Source organism: Ammospiza nelsoni, chromosome 3, assembly GCF_027579445.1.
Source record: "Ammospiza nelsoni isolate bAmmNel1 chromosome 3, bAmmNel1.pri, whole genome shotgun sequence".
Lineage (NCBI taxonomy): Eukaryota > Metazoa > Chordata > Aves > Passeriformes > Passerellidae > Ammospiza > Ammospiza nelsoni.
Window position 1 is genome coordinate 40,891,648 of NC_080635.1, and position 23,447 is coordinate 40,915,094.

Consider the following 23,447-nt stretch of genomic DNA (forward strand, 5'->3'; position numbering starts at 1 on the left):
TTCTCGCTCTGCCTCGGCGCGGGACCGGGCAGGATGATGCGGCCGCGCCGCGGGCTCGACCCGAGCTCCGTGTGGGCGCAGCGCCTGCGGCAGCTGGAGCAGCGGTTGCGCGTGAGGGGGCGAGGGGCGGGGCCGGGGCGGGGCCACGGGCGGGCGCGTGCTGTGGGGCCGCGCCTCAGCTGCCGGGCGGGAGGGAAGGGAAGGCCGAGAGGGCGCTGGCATCCCGGCTCTTCCTGGGTGGGCATCGCCAATCCCGCCGTGCGGGGCCGTTTTTAGGCTCCCTCGTGTCGGAGGAGCTGGGGCTGCGGTAGGAGTGCAGTGTCAGAGCCGTGAGCGGCTCTCCTTCCCCCGGGCCCCACCTCCGGGCAGGGCGGGCGCTCGGCGCTCTCGGGAGGCGCCCCTGGGCTGAGGGAGCGTCTGGGGGCGACGCTGAAGACTTCTGATAGTACTGCCTTGGAAATGGAAACTTACGTGCTTATGCATAAATAAATAAAATAGTGCTTTGGTAAGGACCGCGGGTCTGGAAAATGCCAGGAGGAGGTGGTTTCGAAAAGCAAAAGTGCTTTAAATGGTGTACCTATGCGTTCCCACACAAGCAAGCAACGTAACAGAAAAGATGGAAATAAAGGAATATTGAGAGTTTATCCTAATTTTTGCATGCTCATATACAAATATTGTTGTGATTAAGAAATGGGGGTAGGTAGTCCATTGATCTCAGAAGTTTGAGAAACAGTGGAATATGGTAATGAAGGCTATCATAATGGAATTATATTAATCAGACTCATTTTTTTAATTTTCATTTTTGTGTATTTGGGTGGATTTTCTTCCTTAGGCCAAAGAAGAAAGAATAGTTGTCTTGGAAACTGAAAATGCTGTTCTTCATCTAAAGCTTGCAGAGGTGACTGTTGCTTATATTTTTCAGAAAGAATTAATATGGAAGTAGAAAAAAAGACACTGACATCTGCCTTCCTCTTTTCAGGTTTTGCCCTCTTTACCAGTTGGGAAAATCTATGAAGCGTTAAGGCTCAGCATCTCTTTCTTTTCAAGATCATGAGTGGTAGCAGTAATGATAGGCTGATCAAGTAACTAGAAGTCAGCTTGAATTTAAATATTTGCTATTGTTTTAAATCTAGAAAGCTGAACTGAGGGAATGACTCTGGAAACGTTAAATGTGGAATATCTCTTCTTACAGGGAACATATTTGTCTAAAAGACAATGGCAGATTTTTCAGGAATGCTTTTTAGACACAACTGGGATGATGCTTGGAAAGGAACTGTTCACAAAGTGCAGGAGAGACATTTCATTAGGAGTAGACTTACCAGGGATGCCCTGCTGTGGTTTTAGTGCTGGTATTGTTCCATGTGTGCCTTGTCACACAGCATGCAGCAATAACTTGAAGCCCTCATTGCCTTATATCTTTCTATAGGATAGAAGGATATAAGTATAGGCTTTTCCTAGATCCTCACTAAAATAAGGAGCAGCCTGTGGTAATGTTAGGGGCCTTCAAAGGAGGGGATTTCAGAGATTTAAAGAATTTTGAATGTAGATCTAGGCTGCTAGAGCAGAGCCAGCTGTGAGTATTAGTAGCGATGGAAACTGTTGGCCAAGAGTTTCTAATCTGGGCTGAGACATTAACTGGTTGGGTGACCTCAGGGAAGCCATTTGCCCTCCCTGTGGGTTTGCTAACACCCGTGGATAAAAGTGGGTTTAACATTTTTCAAAGTCTAACTGAAAACAGGTGGTAAATGTGAAATGAGTTTTGCTAGGTATACAGAAGAACACTAGTTTACTCTGAGGAAATGTGTTTATTGTCTTTGTTCTTCTTTACAATATTCATGGAAAGCGTTAAGTATTTCAGCAGATTTTTATTATCCTCACAAGGACAATAAATTAATTATTCTAGTCAATAAGGTGTGTCAGATGTAGGAAGGAGTTGTCTGTGTATCAGAGAATGAAGCCTTGTTTTTGAAATAAAGCACTGCTTCATTTTATTGAAAAATGTGCTGGAAGAAATGGGCACCTACAGACACACAAGCAGTGTGTTACCACCACCAGTCAGAAACAATGTCAAATGAAATCCTTTGCAATTAACCTTGCACTAATGGTTCTTGCACTGATTCAGGCAGTTATTTAAGTACACTTTAAAAAATTGCCTCTTCTTGGTTAATGTGCCCCAGCAATCTGAAAATACAGGCTGAACTGACATCTATGAAGTAGTTTTACCTTAATTGAAGACCCTCTATTAAAAACAATACTAATTGAAATGAGTATTATTTAAGGTTGTGCAATATTCCACAGTATGTCCTAATATTCCACCAGCTATGCTGGAGAGAAAAGCTGCTGCCCTTGACTGTATCCCTGATCCTTCAGATCTGCCAGTGGAGCTGCCTGAGTGATTGAGCTGTAACAGGTCCAGTCACAGGGACCAGGGTTAACAGAGGTCTCATCCTTAACTTGTAAAAGCTAATTGGATTCATTTTGTCTGGAGTGAGTTGGGAAGCTTTGGAGACAAACTTATGAGGATTGCCATAAATTAGGATTTGCAGTGTAAATGTTTGTCTATAGGTTGCATCAGTCTAACTAAAATGTTATCTCCTGCTACAGACCTTCCCTTACATGCTTGAGACAGTGATGAACTTGAGCACTTCTCCTGTGCGCTGCAGCCTGGTGTGTGGTTATCGCAGCAGCATCCGGGGGGGGCTGTTACTGCACACAGGCAGGCAGATTTCTAGGTAGATCTCCCTTTGCCCTGCTTTTTCCTGTTTGGAAGTATGTTTATCTTTTATTAGCAGTCTTTGAGGGCCTAACCCTGCAGCCTTCTTTATGTAAAGCCAAGTCTGCCAGAATGGATCTGATTGCAAAAGTGAGGTTTCACTTTGGAGAATGCTATTGAATAGTTGTGTTTCGCTTCTGCTTACAATAAAGCTGACTGTAAAAATGTTTTGGTCCATTTTTTGCTTCTATGCTCAAGCACAGGTTTGCAAGTGCTGGCCTATGAACAACTCTGGTGAATGTTAAAACTGTTTTGGTGGAGAAAACCCCAAAACCAAGGCGACGTTTTCAATGAAGATGAATAAACAAAGTGATGCAATAACAGTAGCATCAAACTTTCTGCTTTTGTCTTAGTGTTGAGAAATGTGGAGGGTCAAGGGGAGCCTGTGCAGATGGTATAGATTAGGTGCTAAAAGGAGGTTTTAGCTACCCTAAGCTTACCTAATAACAAGGCTTGAGTACAGCAGTTGTTTATATACATATGCTTAACTTTTCTAAGCATTGTATAGAATCAATCTCAATGTCTGGGACCTTAAAGCCTGTAACAATTTAAAAAAACCCAAACCTCTTCCTGCTATTTCTTGTAAGAACTTTTTCTAATAGTGCTAAGGTGGTACATTGTTCTACAGACTTTCCAATTGCATGTGTAAATAGAAGATTCATGGTTTGTGAAGGTGAAAAAGCCACATGAAAACATTGGTTTTGATAAGTGAAGTACTTCTTTTTTTGAAAATACAATCTGTCTTTATCCTAACAGCTCCAGGATGTTGTGCTGTTTTTGTCCATATTGCCTGTAGTTAAACTGCAATTAAATGTTTGCTTTTTATCACCTGATAAATGTTATCAGATGATTGGAATTGAATCAAATCCATTGTGTGAGTAGGTTTAGCTCTTTCATGTCTTCTGTCTCTTCTATGCTTTGCTAATTTAAACAGGGAATTACAGTCACAGAATATATGATGTGAATAAAAAAGGAAATAAGTCTGTGCAACAGGCAAGTGCATTTCAAAAATAAAGAACTAATTGGTACTGATTAATGTATGATAGATGTGAACAGGTGTCAGGGGAAAATAGCTGAAGTTGCAGCTCATTTTAAGCACCAGGACTGTCAGAAAATTACAAAAATGCATTTTTTTAGTGTTTTAGAGATTCTTCTATACTGCAGAATTTCACGAGAAGTCTCTACCGAAATGACTCTTCTTGCATTCATGCCTGTAAATATTTAAAGTTGCATTATTTCTGTTTTCCTTTTGATTTCAACATCTCAAAAAATTCTCAAGTTGGCCATAAAAATTGCTTTTGCATAATAGGTAATTTTAGACTGTTAGACAGGATTCTTCTCCACAAACTTTAAAAATTGCTTTGGTTGCTGTGATTTCTCAAGACCCAGAGCAGGGCTTTGTTGGCCCAGCTTGGCACCATTGCAACCCTAGTGCTTGCAGTGGAGTTGGTGTTGTCAGGGGGCACAAAGCTGGGGGCTGTGTATTCAGGACTTCAGTGGTTAACACCTGTGTCTTTGTCTTTGTTCTGTTTCATGTCCTTCCATGTGCTTTCTGCATTGAATCTGGTTTCCAGAGACACTTAACCCAGCTGTGTAACCAGCCCTTTTCCCTAAGCGAAGGCACAGTTTTAACCCTTTAGATCCACATCAAGCATAAGTAAGGGGTTTAGGTACTGCAAAAGCATTTTAGTAGTCTGGTGCTCAGGTTTATGACCCAAGAAAGTAGAATTTTGTGATGTTGGCCTCATATTCTTCACATAACTCAGGAAAAGGTAAAAGCAAAGAAATTAAGTATTAGCAAAATCCTATGTTATCATATAGTTGAATTACCAATATTTACAGAGAAAAAGGGGACAGAATGCAACAGGAGACAGGAGTGTTTTAAGTGATTTTTTGTGATTTTTTTTTAATAGTACCAAGGGTTGGCTGGAAGAAGCACCAATGAAGTATTGCAGCTCTATGCTGCTCATGGCCAGCAGATGAAATTTCACAGGAGTTCTGTTGTAACCCAGCTGCATGGAGCAATAAAGGTAAGGGCATTTAGTGATAGCATAGACATAATCAATACCCCAAACATTTACATGATTATCAAATATAGTAAACCCCAGAAAATGGTGTGCTATGAACCTGATCTGTGGCTTTATTGTGTTCACAACAGAGCTTGCAGAGAGTTGTAACAATGATCTCATAGTGGTTTTGCTGTGATAGGTTGCAAAGTCACCTGCGAGGCTAGTAAAAGTGGATGGTCCTGAGCTCCAGGATCTTACATATAGGGTGCTAATAATACCTGAGACGGATACTTTTGTAGTCAAAACTTTACAATTCTCCATGCAACTGTCATACAGACATCCCTAGAAACTGTAATTGCAATATACCTTACCCAGGTAGGCAATCTTTCAAAAAAGGCATTTTAGAGCTCCACTGATTACTAAGAGTTCTCTGGCAGATCTCACAAGAAGTTGCTGTATGCTCACTCAGGTTTTAATTTTGCATCAGAGAGACTGAAACTGTTCTCCTAGTGCCAGTACCATAATATTTGCCTTTGTCAAAGTACTTCTTTGTGAAGTTACTCCACAGAGTAGTGACTTCCTTTTAGGGATGCTACCAAATATCAGCTTTTCTCAGGGCAGCACCAAATGCCTGCATAAATGACCAAAAAGTATCTCAGGAAAAAATCTGATTCTTAACAGATAGAAGGATGCAACTTAATTGCAGCATTGTTGGACTAGATGATTGTTGTATGTCCCTTACAATAGAATTATACGGTTTTATTCTAGTTATAGCAGTTCTGCTTTGTAAATTTTGTAGTAGTATTTTCCATTTTTCATTAGCTAGAGTGGCATAACTGCTTGTGGTGCAATATCAGTGGATTGAGGTAGTAAACTATCAGATGTCAATGAATAGTAGGAGGAGCAAAGCTCTCTAAATAAAAGTCTAGATGAACAATCATCCTATGCCGATACCAACAAAAAGATACTCCTTCCCATTTACATTGTATGGCCTTTGAAAGTGAGAAATGCAGTGATTTTGTCCCTTTAGTTTAGATTGCCTTTTTATCATTGAAACTATTTAATTAATTCAAGGTCGGTACCACAGTTAGAAAAATAAAATGTCACAGAATAACACTTTGTAACACAGGCTGACAATGAAATACCACAGTGTTTCTGTGGCATAAGGTACTGTTAAGTTCACCTTAGAGATGGTTTTGCATGTCCATTTCATGACTTGGATGTCAAGAACTTTACTAATCCTAAAATCAGGTCAATTTGTTTTTATTTAGGTAGACTTGTAAATGAATATATGCCGATCTTACAAATATTTAAAAGCCTCATCAGGTATATTACACTGAATTGCATACATAGTACAAGTACTTTTCTGAACAACATCAGTTTCTGGGTTTTTTCAAAATACATCTGTTCTCATAGTAAGACATAGAACCAGCCTATACAAGAAATGCCTCAAGTGAATCCTAGCAAATACCTTCTGATCAAAGTGTGGAAAATTAAAGTAAGGGATATATAGTTCACAATTTTTCATTGCTAGTTCTGGGTATGACTTAAAAGTGGACAGAGCCCACACATGCTCACACACACTTATTTTTGTCTGGTGAAATAACAGAGACTTGGTTATACCTGAAGCTGTGCTACAGTCAAAATAGGTATGATAAAATAATAAGGATCCATAAAGTCTTGCTGAAACTTTTAGGAAATTACATTGCTGAATATTTTGCAGGATCCTTCTTTAAACATACTGAAAGATATTCTCTTGAAGGCTTCCTTCCATCAAGTAGAGGGTTCTTCCTGTTTGTGGTGTCTCACCATAATAATTTGGGTTGGTATATTGATTCTTCTTAACTGTTGGTTCTGTGTCTATAACATATTTTTCTTCTTGCTAAGAAGAGGCTTAAGCAAGACCTGAAGAGCCTTCATTCATTTGCTCTTGAGCTTTCAAAAGACTTTCAACGTCAAAGCAAGACTTGTCTTTACCAAGTTCTGGCAGCAGTCCAGGGGATACAGCTGCAGAATGAAGCAATGCAAAGTAAGGCTCACTTAGATTGCACTTAGATTTCAAACATGTAACATCAACAATGTAATTGTTCGATGTTACTAATGTTAAAAGGTTGAGGTTTATTTTTGAGAAATGTGTCACTGAAATTGTAGCATTTGTTTCTTGTTTGACATTAAATCATCAAGAAGTTCTGAAGCATTAGAAGAAGTACAAATAAGTCTGCAGAGGTTATGACTGATAATTTGAATTTGTCTTTTGTGTGGATTATAGCTGCTATTAGACTGCTGCTGAGTTGGCTCAGCTGTAGCATTTTTAAACTGATGCTCTCAGGCTTGTTATCTTGGTTATTTTAGAAGAGCCAAATAAAGAATGCATTGCTTTTTAAAGCTGAAATTTGTCTGCTTTTGACTGTTCCAGGAAAGGACTTGGCTTATTTCAGAGGTTTCTGAAAATACTGCCTGAAATGAGGATAGACTTGATTTTTAATATTTCTGTGTATTTATCAAAAAAGAAATTACTTCCTATTCAAAAACCAGTTGCATCTTCTGGACTGTAGATACTAACAGTACATGGATTGCTGTTTTGGAATTCAGGCAATTCCTTGTTCGTGTATGCATAGGAAAGAGAGCCAGTGCACAGGTGCACTCTGCCCTCATCCCTGAGGATTAAGTGCATGGGTCCTGCACCTGGATCCCATGATGTGGGATCTCTGCACCTGCTTCCAATCTCCTTGAGTCTGGTGAAGCTCCTACCAGGCCTGAGAATCACATGACACATGCAATACTTAAATTGTTGGATGTGTGGCAGCCTGGTGAGCTACAATAAATACACAAATTTCCAATCAGAGGCTCTGAAAGCCATGTGTCACCATTTACAAGGTATGTTTTCTTACCTTGAATTATTTCGTTTTGGGACTGATTTGGTTCTGATGAGACTCCTGATTTGGTTCTGATGGACTGTTGCTATGTCAATAGCAACAAGCAGCACTCTTGGTGATGGGTGTTTACAGAACTTATTCCTGTATGTTAAGTACTCAGTTATAAATAAAATTTATTTGATTACTGTATTATTCTTGTAGAAAAAATGCTCCTTCAAGGAAAAAAATCCCAAAGTTGAAAATAACTTTATCTAAAAAGTGAAATTTTCTCTTATTGAAACAGGGGCTAAATGAGCAGATATGAGAGTTTGGCACTGAGCTATTGTGGTGAAATAAGTGTTCCTTCAGAGACCTGGCAAAATTGTGTTGATTGTTCTCAATTTGCATTTCCTGGTGCATTGCTCTTTGAAATCATAAGCAGGAGAAACTTCCCTAACTATAACAAAATTAGTATCCACTTGGTGGATGACTTTTGTTTTAATTTGTCTGGTTTTCAGTTCTCTGTCAAGTGTTTTAGATGGAGATTCTATTGTTTAGGTTAAATATGACCATTGGAATTGTCATCCTTAAATTACATGTAATCTTTTGTAGACAGAAAGCCCTAAGTATATATTCTGGAGACAGTATATATTACCAGTTTAATCTTAAAATAGAGATTGAACACAAGGGAGAAAATTACAGAAGAAGCATTTGAGTAGGTAAATTTCAAGGTTGTAGTTGACATGCAACAAACTGTAAAACTTTCTTATAATAACTGAATAGTCCTTTGCTTAGAAATATCTATTCACAATCTGAAAACCAGGCTATGCCACCTTTCCCACTGAATTTAAGCAGTAGCTGTTCAAAAGAGAGAGAGGTGTCCATTATTATGTTGTTATAGGTCTGTTTCCCTCAGGGATAAAGCTGATATCATTTTTGCTAAAAAAATTTGGCCACAGAACTGCAAATGATACTACTGAGACTGATACAGTAATTCAACAGATTTTTGGAAAGGTAGGAATTAATGAAGAATTGAGATTAGGTTTTAGATTGCTTCACCATGCAGATATTATCAGAAAGAGGAAATTGTGGTGACTTATAAGCCTCATGACTTAGATATGCTTTGTAGTTCCAGGACCCTTTCTCTCTGGGATGGAAAAGATTAAAAAAGGAGCTTTCCCATTTTGTCCATGTGCTACCACCTATGTTCTTTGCTTTTCCTGGAGAAAGCTGAGCTCTGCACTGTGCTAATGACTTGTATTGGTGGAACATGGACTACCATTATCTTTTCTCCTCAACTCCACAGGTGATTTTCACCAGCTCAGCTGCCTTTTGAGAGCGTTTCCCTTAGTAGAATAGGGAAGTATCAGCAGGACCTTGGATCCAGTAACAGAAATATTGTAGCAGCCTAAAGAATAATCCATAGAATGGTTTGGAAGGGATCTGGAAAGGTCATCTATTTTCATTCCCCTTGTAGTGAGTAGGGACATCTTCAACTAGATCCCGTTCTCAGAGGCCCATCTGGCCTGATCTTGGATGTTTCCAGGGGTGGGGAATCCAGCATCTCTTTGCACAACCTGTTCAGTGTTTCACCACCCACACTGTAACAACCAACCGCCTTTCTTATAGCTGTTGTGAGTCAACCCTCTTTTAGTTTAAAACCATTGCCTGTTGATCTATTACAAGAGACCATGGGAAAAATAATGTTCCAGGGTGGAATATAAAATGCAGCTGAATTCAAAAGAAGTTTTGGTATTAAGTCTATTGCATCATAGCTGGTTGTCCTAGGAGACATGATTAGATTGATCTTCTTTTTAAAAATGGGCTCTAGACTGGCAAGAAACATTAAAAACCCCAGGGGACTATGGGGACTGCTACACATCCATGTCTCAGATGTGCTGTGGCTGTGCTAGCTTATGCTGCCCCTCTTTTTCATGTCCCTGTTATGTTTGTGTAACTGTTTGTGAACCACACACAGAACAGATCAGGGAGCTGAGCTAGGACAGAATTTGCTCAGAAGGAAGGATTGTTTTTAGACCCTTGTGTGACTGAGGAAGCAGTTGTGTGAGCACAGCAGAATGTCCAGTGCAGCACTGAAGGGGAGGGAATATAAAGCGCTGAGACTCAATTGAAGGAAGAAGACTGTAATGGTTACAGTCCTGAATACACTTGCAAGACATCACAACTGTTAGACTGATGTTACTGTGGTTGGTAACATTTAAACAGAAAAATTGCTGGCATTCCCAGCTCCCAGAAAATTTCCATATCAATCAGTGAAATGGACAAAGGATGGGGAAGAGGGATGTCCGTAATGGCTCCATTCATGTGGTGACTACTTCTCTTGCCTAATCAAGAGTGTGTTATTAAAACAGATGTACCCAATGTCTACCCCTAGGTTAAAGCTGAAGATGTAATGCCTTTATTGCTTGCATCTGATGCCAAGCAGAAAACTAGGAGAATGTTAAATGAATGTTTATATTTGTAACTGCATAACTCTACTTTCAGAAAAAACAGTAGAAGTTCAGAAATAATTTATGCATCAGGAAACTTTTGTTCTTTCAGTCCTGGAATAATGGAAGAGTACCCTCAACATCTATTGCTTTATCTTACTGCTTGTTTCAGAGACTTAGGAACTCAAAGTGTGTGTACACAAATATGTAAATGAAGATACTTATTGTGGAAGTTACTTAAATAATAAATAGAATATTACTTAAATGATCAATGGAATTTAACCTTGTGTTTTAAAAATTACAGTATAATAATAGGGGTCAGTGACTGCAAGTGGCCCTTTTGAAAACTTACGGTAACATAATTTCATGGGATTCTCCAAACCAAAGCATGCTAGTGTTACTCCACATGCTGGATGCAAAAGAAGGATTTTTTCATAGTGAAACTCCTAGACTGATTCCCCAGCTATTAACATCATGCTTCCCCTGCATGCATGCACTTGTGGAAGGATACTGTGAGCTGGACATGAATGGCATGGGTATTAGAAAAAAGAGATCTGAGAAATCTCTAGTGTACATAAATGTCCCTTGAAATGATCTGATTTTTAGTCTTTACCAGAGAGATTAAATTGTATGTGTGACCATGCTGAGATACTGAGTCTGTTCTTTGCTCTACAAGGTAGCACACACTGAGGCTGGTGGCCATCTGGCTAATTCACCTCTCTGGTTTTGACTGCTTGATACTCTACATCTCCAAACTGCTCACTGATTGCTGGGGATATTGAACTGGGGTTCCTAAGAGCTTGCTTTTTACACAAGCTTACAGTCGCATAATGTGTCTTCTGGGCTGTGTGTTTGTTTTAGGCCTGCTCAGTGTTAATGTAATTGGGCTGAAATAAAACCATTTGTGAAGTTAGAAAGCTTTTATAATGACCCATACAAGCCTTCTCAGTTTGGTGAAAGAGACTCCCTAGGGTTCAAATGATCCATCTTTCCTATCAATTCCTCATGGAGTGATGGACCTGTCTTAAAGGAACCTTAAAACTGTTGTAAAGGATTAGTAGCACTGTGAGACTGAGGGTAAATGACAGGTTAACTTCTTGTAAAGCTAGCCCACATGAGTCTAATAAGTGCAGATGTGGTGTGAGCCTTGCAACTGACATCCCCATCTAGCAGCAGGCTGCTTCAAATGTAGGTTTCAGGCATCACTGGCACTCTAAACTGACACATTTGAGCTGCCTTTAAATATCTTGCATTATTGATTGCTTTTCAAGACTTCACATGTATAGTTGTGGTAATAATTTGTAGCTTCACATAGCAAGAACTATGATGGGATTTTTCATAGATGTCTAGTAAATCAGAAACTAAGCCTCCTAATTGAAATTTGGTAGAAGTTGAGAAGGTTTGTGATCATATTTCATGAGGTGCTACTGAACAATTCATTTTGTAAAGTCATGGAGTTTATATCTCTGAAACTGCTTTCTTCTAGTGTTTCAGATAAAAGCTTTTGATCTTGAGCAGTCTCTACAAGAGGTGACGGAGAGATATGAGAAAGAAAAGCAGAAAAGGAAGGCTCTACATAACAGCTTAATTGTAAGTATGTTTAATAACAGAACATTGGCGTATTTTGTTGAAATTATTCCCATAATTTCCTCACCAATATAAGTAAAGAATATACTTCACATGGATATATCACTTGCCCCAGCTGTCTATATATGATGTGTTTATTGGCTGAGACACATTTGTCTTATAATGAATCCCACTCCTTTCTTTTTACACACGATCTTCCAAATGCTCTCATGTGACCTATTGCTCTAAAGAGTATAATCCATTTTGAATAGTGGACAAAAGCTGAGTTTCTTTTTCCTCTTCTCTAAATTTGCAGCTTCTGAAATTGTTTTGAAATTCTTAAAATTATAACTTGATATTGCAAAGTAGTCATCTTTTATTTTTCCAAATATCTCAAGCTGTATCCTGCTCAGCCATTAGTGATGGTTCATTTGGGATTAAATTTTTCCTATTTGTACTTTAAGTTTACTCTTCCTCCCTTCCCCACAAATGACTAGTTTTGGGTTTCCTGAATCAGGACCCGATTTTTAGAAACAAACTTCCTTCAAACAATTTTTTTAAAAGTTTTTCTACCTGGGACAATGAATCTCTTTGTTAAAAATACTTACCTTCTAAATTTTGCTTTGTGTTGCAGTTTACTGAAAGAATATTCCCCAGAGCAATGGGGCGTTAATACCAGTGGTCATTAGTCCTCACAGGCAAGCTGTGTTCAGTCATACAAAATAAGAAGAACAGATCACCAACAAAATGGAGGAGATAAACAGGTCTAAAATGTCCTACAGTAAAAAATCAACTTTTTAATCATGTAGGAATGCAGTGGAGAGGAAAATATACAACATATTTTAAATTCCACATCTTCCTCAGGACTGGTGGAAGAGAAATGGAGTGTATAACATTGTCTGTTCAGTTAATACAGGTGTCTGAAAAAGCTCATGTAAAGAGGAAGGAGAAAAAGGAAGGGAAAGGAAAATGTCTCAGAAGGGTTGTTTTTGTCCATATGACCTAGAGAGGGCTATACAATTCCAGTGCTCTGAAGAGCTCATACTTCCTCAAGTACTTTGTCCAACCTTATTAAGACAAATTATATTGATTCTATTTTTTCCCCACAGAGTATAGGGCTTTGATGTGGTAAACACTGGCTTTCTTAAACATGTTCATGTCTGTTTGACAAATTTCAGTGTATTTATCTCTCCAGTAACTTGTGTTAAATACAGCTCAATATTCTTATCCCAGGAACTGAGAGGAAATATCAGAGTCCACTGCAGGATTCGACCATTACTACCTTTTGATGATGCTGCTGGACATTCACAAGACAGGTAAACTGTTTTGATTGTGTTAGAGCCTATCTGACTCATAATTCAAATACAGGGAAAACAATGGTTATGTTTGTAAGAGAACAATGGTGTCCTTGATTTTTCTGGTTTTATGTGTGTGGGGAGACAATGATGGTATCATAAAAACTAATTGCTATTTTCTTTCTCCTGCTGAATTGGCTCTAGCCAACCTCATCTCCCTGTCTAAAAGTATGTCCATCTCAATAGAAAGCCATAGTTGTTCTGCCAAGCCAGGATTATCCTTGGCTTGGCAGAAGTAGCACAGCTGCAATCAGTTTAGAGTGTATTCACTATCCTATACAAATTCTGGGATGCAGTAATGTGAGAGCTGCCAAAAGACGTGGGTAGAGACACACACTCAGTGTTACAGTTGTTTTGTACTGCTATAGAACACACTGGCTGTCACCACAAACATTGGTAATTCTGTTTCAGTCTAATTTGGCTCTGCAGCCCTAATGTATAAAATGTTTACTGTAACTGATGTGTCAAAACATTCCAAGATCCAAAAGGAAAAGAGGGATTAGATGCAAGTATCTGCTTAACTGGCTGAATTCTCCATAGATGACTAACATGAAAGAAAGTAGGGATTGAAGTGTATACAAAGAAGGAAAGAAAGAAGGGAAAAACTAGGTGGGTGGCTAGAAACCAATAACATTGTCATCTGCTTTATCAGTAAATAGCTGATTTGGGGCTTCTTTTACTGCCTGGTAACTCTAAAAGAGTACATTCAGTGTTTTAAAGTTTATTATTTTTTGGCAAATCTTAAAAAAAAATATTGTTTTAATTAAAACAATGTCAAAAATAACAGACAAGACATTTCAAGAAGCCTGAAGTTGAAACTTGCATTAGCCTGTGCTTTGTACACCTGGGAACGAACCCAGTCACTTTTTTTGTTGCAGTATGAAATAATGCAATCAGGTGCTGACTTGCAGTGTAAAACAGGATAGATTGGGCCAAACAAACATTGTCAAGGGTAACTTTTGTTAATGTATCAAAAAGTAATTTAAATAAAACTTATCTTTAAAACTATGGACTGAATGTCCAAAATCTTGCACACATAAATAGATATATACACCTCAGTAATCCCAGTCAGTGTTTGGACTAATCATGGATTCAAGCTCAGGGACAAATTCCTGAAAAGAGGGTATTTCTCACTTTAATTTTCTAAAGTGAAAGCCTCCTGTTACAAGCTCATGCAGCAATCACACAATAATAGAATAGCTTGCATGTGCATTCATCTTAATTTGGTTTGTTCTAAATGTGTTTTCTAAAGCAGATTATTTTGCTCGATTGCACTTTAATTTGTTATTTACTCAAAATTAGCTGTGGTGTTAGTATGTACATAGGGTACAATAATAGTGGCAATTCTGGAAAGTACTCTTCAGACAGTTCACATTTAAACATTGTTTTTTCTCAGCTAAGTGGAACACTTATGGTTTGAAAGGTATCTCTTCTTCCCCTACTGATGCTGTTTTCTTCCTTTACAGGCAAAGAAACTTTTCAGAAAAAGTGGCATATGCAGCTGATGATGTAAGTATTTGATGGTGGAATTCAACAGCACATTCATAGAGGTAGAAGAAGAAACAAAAGGGACATGAGAATCATGAGTTTAAAAAAACCAAAACAACAAGGCCAGGTGCTACTGAGATTTGATTACCCATGGATGCAATAGCAGGTGGTTTGTACTGTTTTCATCCTAACTCTTTGTAGTGGTAATAGCTTGGAGCTTCTGCGGATCAGCCATCCTTTAACTGGAGGTTGAATGCTTGCAACAGTTAAACTGCTGCTGATTTCCTGCTGTCAGTCCCTTTGAGCCACCTGTATGTGCTGTAGCTATTTCTAAAATTATGTCAGGCTTTTTTCAAATATTACTATTGCAACACAGCTAATGCATTAGGACAGGAATCTGACACCTCGTGAACCACAGCAGCCTATGTGGTGCTGCAGTCAAGCATGTTAAAGCATCCTGGCTTAGATCCATCGGAGAAAGAATGGTCATTGAGGTTGCAAATGACATTCCAGCATTAACTGAGGCCATTACCAAGATATAAAATTTAAAAAGGGACAGTAGTGTGAGCTAAGGTTAAAGTATTAACTTGGGTTTTAATTTTCATAGCTGCCATAGTTCTTAGTTGCCTGCTCTCTGTTACTTACATGGTGATGAGCCAAATTCTCTTTTATAGTGTAGTGCTTGAAATATTGCTGAAGTGACCTACAATATATTATGCATTTAAATCTCCCAAATTATAGTTTCATTAGGTAGATCTCACTTGTATAATATGGATAATTTTATATGTATATATCTGTATCTATATCTACATGTGTGCAATCAGGTAACTAATGGAGCTCATAAAGAGATGAAGAAAGTCAATATATCAGGAGATAAAAAACAGGGACCTGTAATGGTAGACATAGTATTCTGGATATCCTGACACATTTATTGTACTATAAAATACTGCAGCCATTTCTGACCTGTTAAATTTTATTGCAGAAGGATGAAATTAGGCATATATAGGAATATTTAGGTTTTGGATTATTTCATAGAAATATATGAAGTATTACAGTATTGACATGTTTACAGGCAAGGCAGTGTTGGCTTACTTATGCCAATTTATGAGTTTTATTTTGTATGAAAGAGTGACCTTCAATATGATAATCTTATGAAATATTTAAGGAATATAAATATAAGCACGAGATTAAGAAATGAAATTTGCAAAATGCTAACTTCCTGGTTTGGAAAACAAAACATAGACTTCAAATGTTTTATTGGTTTGCCTGGACATTTATTTAGTTAAAATACTTGCCAGACCTGAAGCCTTTGTCAGTTTCTTAATATGAATTTATCTTTTTTAAGAAAAAAAAAGTGTTGCAAAAATCCTCACAAAAAGCAGTCAATTTAGACTAATCTTACAAAAGTAAAAGAAAATAATGTTTTATTGCCTGTTTACTTTGGTGTTAACAACTGAAGATGTTATGCTAGTGGCTAGGATAAATGTGCTATTTTCAGATTAAAATACAGGGTTTGACTTATGCTGAGCTTTTAGTTGCAACACAGTCAAATATTGTATTTCTGGAAACAAGTTAACCCTTTCCCAGATAATGATTTAAAGGAAATTTTAGATCAGGGTGAAGGAAGACTGTGTGTGGTAGAGACGCTGAGTTTATTAGTTTTGCTTTTTAAATCATGACTGCCTCTCCAGAATTTTTTCCTGAAAATACTTTGTGTGTGGCATAACCAGGCAGTTATTTGCCATGATTGTGTTAGAAAGCAGAGCCACATTTGAGAACCAGATCCACAGAGACTACATAACTTCCATTTAGTTTCTGAGTGGGTTTTTTTTGTTTGCTTGTTTAGAAATTCATATAATCCTTAAGACACATGATCTTTTCTAACATATTGTTCATCTTGTCTAGAGAAACATGATTCTGATTTTAAGTCTAAAAAAGGCTTAAGATTTTACTAAGTGTACCAGAAGAGTATTGTATTTCAGTTTTTGAGTTACTTGAAGATTTTTGAAGTTTTCTTTTTGCTGTCCTGTGTATGCTCTGCTCCTCAACATAACATTAACAACTGTCTGAGCCTTTCTTCTGAAGCTTATTGTGCAATAACTGTGGAGAGTGAGTACACAGCACACATCAGGTTTTGAACCACTCCACACAGATTAGGACACTGAACAGTGCTGGTATTGTCAACACCTGAGAAAATGAGCAGATGAGGAGATACTGAATGCACAGACTCTTTCTGGTGGTGACAGCCCAAGGGGGAATGGGAAATATAGGAAATGCAGCCTAAACACAAGAAGAAGCTGTGAGGGTAGTCAAACACTGGCACAGGCTGTCCAGAGAGGGTTTGGATCTCCATCTTTAGAGACTTTCAAAGCCTGACTGGACATGATCATTACAAATGCTCATATGAAACTTCTGCCTGTTAACAGTCAATTCTTTTGTTTCTATGTTATGCAAACAGAGGTTTTTTTCTCTTATTTCTCACCTTAGAGAAAGCTTGTCTGCAAGTCTATTAGATATCTGAATCAGAAATTTATTCTGTCATTCTATATTTTTCAGGTTTTTTTCCTTTTTCCTTCCTCTGGAGCCTGTTGGTTACTGATCCTATTAGAATCTTTGTGTCAGGCCATTTAGTAGCAGTGTTGTACTGAATCTGCAGTCAGCTAAATTTGCCAGTACTGGGGTAGGTAACATAGCTCGTTCTGTACAGTAAGTCTTTTGTCATCATTAGTCTGATAATTATACATTTCTCTTCTCCAAAGAGGTAGAAATACTCATGAACTCAAAAGAAGAAATTTGGTGTTTATTAGCCTTTTGCACACTGGGCATACTGTTATGTGATTGTTATTTGCTCAGCTCTTTATAACTTCAGTCTGTGGCAATACTTATTTGAGGCCACTAGTTCAGCACTCCAACTCACTTGTCTGAAGCACATTAGGAATTTCAGCACTTCCATCAAATGCAGTAATGTAACCACAGGTTAGTAAGCTAGAAAATCTCTTTGAATTGGATGAAGTATTTTGTGTGCTAGAGAGCTTCCACTCAATTTGTTGTAAGCCCCCACATCTTTTTCTTTGCTTTTCTCAGCAATTAAGCAGCATTGGCTATGAGGAGCAGAACAGCACAGAATTTGCTAGCTAAGCCACATCAGACTGCTGGGATTTTTGTACTCTGGTAATAGTTTAAAGGGCTGTTTGCATATTTGTCAGACTTACAAAGTTACTGTATAACTCATCTGGAAAGTGCATTCCACTAAAAACTCGTGGAATTCTACAGATTGTTGTAGTGCAGCTTTTTCTCTTAGTTGAGGACTACCATGTTATTTAATAAAATGTGTATCTTTTACTCAGTTCTAGAAAGCGCTATCTATGAAATCAATTTGAAAGGGCACCGTGAAAATTTGCCCAATAATAAAAAAAAACCCTATTTTTTGCAATTTTTGTGCCTGTAGTGGCAGTTGGGGAGCTTGTGTTTACTTGGCTGTGACTCTCTAGGTCCAATAAAAAGTTCAGGTAAGGGCTTGGATCTTTCTCTTGAACTTAAGCGCATGTTTTGTGTTGGTTGTTATTTAATAACCTGAATGGGTTTTGAGGGCCTTTCTTATGGTTTTGCAAGTTCACTGCATTATGCATGCTCTAAAGCCTCATGAATTGGTGACTGCTGCTTGGATTTCCTGGTCTTTAAAGCTGTCAGCTGATACATTAAGATTGATGGATATTTGGCTTTGTGTGTGCCTGTGATATTAACTATAGTTAATTTACTCTTTTCTCTTAGGAAACCATCCTTGTCAAGTGTAGCCGTCCTGGTCATGCCTCAGTAAACAGGACTTTTCAGTTTGAGAGGTGGGTAGTCCTGTATAATAATTGGAAATCTGGATTGCTGGAAGATTTGTGTAATGAAGACTAATATTTTTAGTAGACATTAGCTAGAGGATAATGCTCTTTTTGGTTGGGATTTTTGAGTAGGGCAGGTGGGAGGAAGATTATTGGGGTTTTTTAGTGTGATAATTATGTTCTCAGGACAGAATAATGCATTTCAGAGAATGGATAACAGTCTTCTCTCTCAGTAAAGACTACTGATAGGGCTGAATTTGAAACCTTTATAAAGACTTGACTCTTTTCACAACGTGAGTAGCTCCTGATCCTTGCAACGTGTTGCAACGTAGCAAAATGTTTTAAAGGTAAGGAAGCCTTGTTTGCCTTCCAGTACTTAGAGGGAGCCCATAAGAAAATGGGGCCAAACTTTTTAGTATGGCCTGTTGCAGTAGGAACAGGAGTAGTAGTGGTTTTAAACTAAAAGAGGGTCGATTGAGACTAGATATAAGGAGGAATATTTTCACAATGAATGTGGTGAAAAGCCGGAATAGGTTTCCCATAGAGGGACTGGATATCAGATTCCTGGAAACATCTGAGGTCAGGTGATATGGGACTCTGAGCAACTGATCTAGTTGATGTCCCTGCTCATTGCAGGGGGATTGGACTAGGTGACCTTTAGAGGTTCCTTAAAACCCAGACAATTCAATGGTTCCATGAATTGAGGTGGATTACAAGATTTCAGCATTAGACAGAGATGACTTTGGCAGAAACTGGACTGAGCACTTGTACGAGTTGATGTTCAAACAGCCTGACCAGAGGCAGGAAGGCAGAGCAGTGGCATGGGAAATCAGTGCTCCCCAAGGGAAAGGCTACAGTGGGACTACTTTCCATATTAGATGCTCAAAAATCCCCACAGATGAATTGGATTTTGAGTGCACCATTTGTGATAAGGGCTTTAATGGGACACTGGAGTCACTGCCAGTGTCTGTCAGTGACACAGAAAAAACTGCTGGGAGTCAGGCTGAAGGGTGCCTTTTGTTCTGTCAAAATAGTGGACCTCTGAAAACAGGAATGAAGAGTGTAATAATACAATGAGAACTCTGTAAATGACAAAATACAAAATTTTACCCCAATGCCTCTTTCTAATGCAAACTTTGAATCTGTATATTGCAATGACTCAGGAGACTGTCTACCCTGAACCATGATGCAAAACCTTCTGGAAACAGAATACAGGAGAACAATTTCATGCTTCCTTGCTTGAAGGCAAAACTAGATTTAAAGTCAGATGTACCCAGCATGAATTATCTGTCCTGGTTTAAACTTAATGTCTGAGCCTGTTCAGCTGAAATTCCTGTAGGTTTGCTAAACACTTTTAGTCATAGCTGAAGTTCCTGTAGGTTTGCTAAACACTGTTAGTCATTTACCCTTTCCCCAAGGCATTCTTTTAAAGTGCTGCAGTATTCTACTCACAGGAGAAAGGGGACTGCTGCCATGCAGACCACCAAGCACCTGAAAAATCCTGAGATAATGCAGATCTTGGGGAAGCTTTACTGATCCCACAGGTTATAGGACTTCTTTGATTCAAGGCATATGAGCTCTCTTAGGGTACATGGCCCCCTCACATGTTGGTAAGCTACTCAAAGTAATTCCTTTCACTCTTCAGCTGTACCTGACCCAGCCATACCAGTTGAAGTAAACACAGAATAATGCTGGAATTCAACTCTGTAGAACAGCACAGTTAATGGTATTGACTGTTCCAGAGGTGCTGTGATTCTGGAAATGTGGTGTAGATCCTGGTAATCAGGAAAAGGGTTAAAAAAAATGTAAATCCCCCAAAGAATGCAGTTCTCCAGGAATGTTTTTTTAGTGTCCCAGTACAGCTATTTTTTTATAAACAGAAAAGCATATGTTTCTTATGAACTCTAGAATGTTTATTTTTTTTAGCAATGTTTTATGGAACTAATAAATGTCAAAATATTTGATTTCAGCTCAGGAAGAAAATTCCAGCTTTCAACATGTTATGCTTTTATAATTTTATTGGCAAATCAGTTAGCAAAATAAAAAGGAAGCTCAGAATTTTCAATGTGAAATTCACATTAATCAGTGCACAGGGACAAATCTATCATTCGGGTAAAAATACATGGGGTTTTAGAAAGAGATTCTTTGGATTTGCAGCATCTTTCATGGTTTCAAATAGCTAACGAAGTGGGTGTCCATGCTTCAGCCAAGGCTGTGGTTACAGTGTAGCATAAACTAGTTCAAGACTACTTTAAACCACTTTATTTCAGTATGGACAGCATTTGAACCACAGCAGCTAAGTTGTGGCAGTAAAACCCCTTTAGGAAGTCGAGTAAATATTTGAGTAGTTACTGTAACGTGGAATCTCGTGCCTTTCCTCCGATCTGCTACCGGAGCCTGACCCTGCCATGGCTGTACCGACCCCAGCTGTGGCTGGGGATAAAATGGCCTCAAGCTGCACTAGGGCTTAGGTGTGTGTCCAGCCTGTGCTCAGGCTGGATATCAAGATGATTTTCTGCACAGAAAGGGTGCTTCAGCTCTGGAACAGGCTGTCCAGGGAGGTGGTGGAGTCACAATCCCTGGAAGTGTTCAAGAAACAACTGGATGTGGCACCTACTGGGTTAGGTGACAAGGTGGCATTCAGTTAAAGGCTGGACTTGATGGCTTTGGAGGTCTTTTCCAAACTAATTGATTCTGTGACTCTACTCTGCTGTGCAAATGAACTGCTAAGACTGATTGATTCTAGCCTGGGTTGTGGCCAGTAGCAATGTGTTTGCTTTCTTAGGCAATAAAAGTCATTAACTGTAAATGTTTTAATCTTTAAAATGCCTTTCTTAGCATTTTCTCTTTTTTAAATTTATATAGTAGCTCTGAGATGTTTTGTGCAAAGAAAAAATATTTCAACACAGACTGAGTTAGAGACCTAGGTGGTTAAGATGGGTAACTGGGTGCTAATGAATATTTCATCAATTGCAGATGATAGATGAAGCAGAGAAAAGTGTTTGCAAGTGCTTTTGGTCTTCTTTATTGACCTTGCAGATTGGATGTGCAAAGTTTACTGAAGCATATGCTCATGTGCATGCAAAGCAGGGACAGAGTATTCAGTGCCTGTGTCCTCCTGGTCTGAACTGTGCCACTGTGCAACAACATATTTGTTGGTTTCTCAGTGCACTATGATGGCACATCAGTGGAATGGCAATACAAGCAGTATTTGTCTATCAAGCCAGACAAGTGCTCCTTTCCTGATTAAAGAGAGTACATTCTCATGCAGCTTACAATTAGTCTGTGGAACACATTGCCACAGGATGTTGCTCTGGGCCAAGAATTTAGCAAGATGCAGAAAGAAACTGAATGCTAATTCTAATAATATTTTTTCTGAAACAGAGATTCAACTCATATTTCAGTTTTGAGGCCAGTATACAGCTTTTAAGGATTAGGATGAAACACAGAGATGAATTATTGTGTTGCTGACCACCATATTGTTTCTTGCTCCTTCCTCTGGCTGTTGTCAGGAAAAATGCTGAGTTGAGTGCATTGGCTCCAATTCTGTATCTGTTTATCAATGGTCCCTCTGTATAATCTTATTTATGTAGAGCATGAATACAAAAACTCTATTTGTGCAGTCTATAGACTGTAGCAGACAGATCATGGTCAGATATACAAAGAGGCTTGAGTAAATGCTGAAGAGGACACTTTGTCTTTATTCAGTTAACCCTGTAGTATCCTGTACAATCTGTGGGATGCTGTTAACTGAACTGTGCTGCTGTACTGTATACACAGAGGAATGATTACACTTTGTAGCATTTGCTGCTACCAAAATTCCTGTTTCTAATTAGCCATTTTGCTGTGAGCTACAAAGAGCATATATCACCTATTGGAAAAAAGAGCTAGACCAAAAAAAAAATCACCACGGAAAGATACCAGAAAAGGAAACTTTTTCAAAATATAAACATTCATACCTCAAATATTTAACTGTGGGTAAAGACATTCATGTTTTAGATTCTGTTCATATTGTATAAACAATGGGTGCTGCAGGCTGTAATCTTGGGGAGGATACATTTTTGGTGTGCTACAGAAGAAATTAATGAGTTAGGATATCCATGTTTTATGATCAGAATTTCCTCTTTGATGATTTCCTATTTTCAGGTCTTAATTTTATGTTGTACAAACCTGAAGAGGTTGGAGGAAAGATTTCTTTGAAAATAACTGTTGGGGTTTTTTTCCTCCTTGCATTCAAAAAACATATGGAGTTGTTTCAGACAACATTGTATTGGCCCATGTATTGAAATGTCATTGCTCTTTTTTAAAAGGTAGAGTAACTCATGCAATTTAATTGTCTTCCATTCTGTTTAAAAAGGTCTGCACTCCACCTCATTATGTAAAAGAAAGTCTTCCCTTGAGTAAGAAGTGTTGATTTCATAGTACGTAGTTCATCAGGGCTGGGGATGAAAATACCTTAGGCTGATACTGCCCACAAAGATAGTGCATCCTTAAACATTACCCTTAAGAGCATTCTGATTTCTGCTGTGCCTCTGAGTCTTCTGAGACAAGTCCTCAGCAAGTTTGCAATCTCTGTACCTCTTTCCCCCCTCTCCCCCCACCCAAACTTTACCCACATCTAAAGGGCAGTATAGCCTGACCACTGTCTTCCATAAAGTGATACATAGGAATCCCAGGCAGCAGGGATATTTCACATTCTGGTAGGTGTGAAAAAGTTACAGGGATCCAGTACAGCCTATAAAAAGACCCTGTGTGCCAGAGGGGCAGGCAGGAGGTTTAGGATGAACTCAATCCACAAGGGTACACATATGTGTTGTTTTCCCCAAAACACACAACAGCTGCTCCCAAAATTTGAGTGAGGACTTTGGAGTTCAAATTTTCAGTTTTGTGTCACAGAAATCTCTGCAGGTCCCAGATTATATGTCACTGGCCTACAGTTTCTATGATCTGTGTTCTTGTGACAGCATTTATATTTTTCTTTGGTTAATCATTGCACTTTGTTCCTCAGAGTTTACAATGACTTGGAATCTCAAGATGCAGTATTTGCAGATGTGGCCCCTTTGCTAACATCTCTCCTGGATGGGTAAGTTAAAAGGTTGCAGTAAGAAAACTAAAGCACTG

At 38.6% G+C, this 23,447-nt stretch overlaps 1 protein-coding gene across 1 annotated transcript in view; it reads left to right on the top strand.

Moving 5' to 3' along the window:
• KIF25 (kinesin family member 25) overlaps window positions 1-23,447 on the top strand; it is a 41,101-nt gene continuing 17,654 nt past the window's right edge. The window contains exons 1-9 of the mRNA XM_059468303.1: window positions 1-111; window positions 833-898; window positions 4,687-4,803; window positions 6,673-6,811; window positions 11,574-11,677; window positions 12,887-12,969; window positions 14,475-14,517; window positions 18,268-18,335; window positions 23,335-23,409. Coding sequence (XP_059324286.1) covers window positions 34-111; window positions 833-898; window positions 4,687-4,803; window positions 6,673-6,811; window positions 11,574-11,677; window positions 12,887-12,969; window positions 14,475-14,517; window positions 18,268-18,335; window positions 23,335-23,409 — 773 coding nt within the window. The 5' untranslated portion in view covers window positions 1-33. The remainder of the gene's footprint in view (window positions 112-832; window positions 899-4,686; window positions 4,804-6,672; window positions 6,812-11,573; window positions 11,678-12,886; window positions 12,970-14,474; window positions 14,518-18,267; window positions 18,336-23,334; window positions 23,410-23,447) is intronic.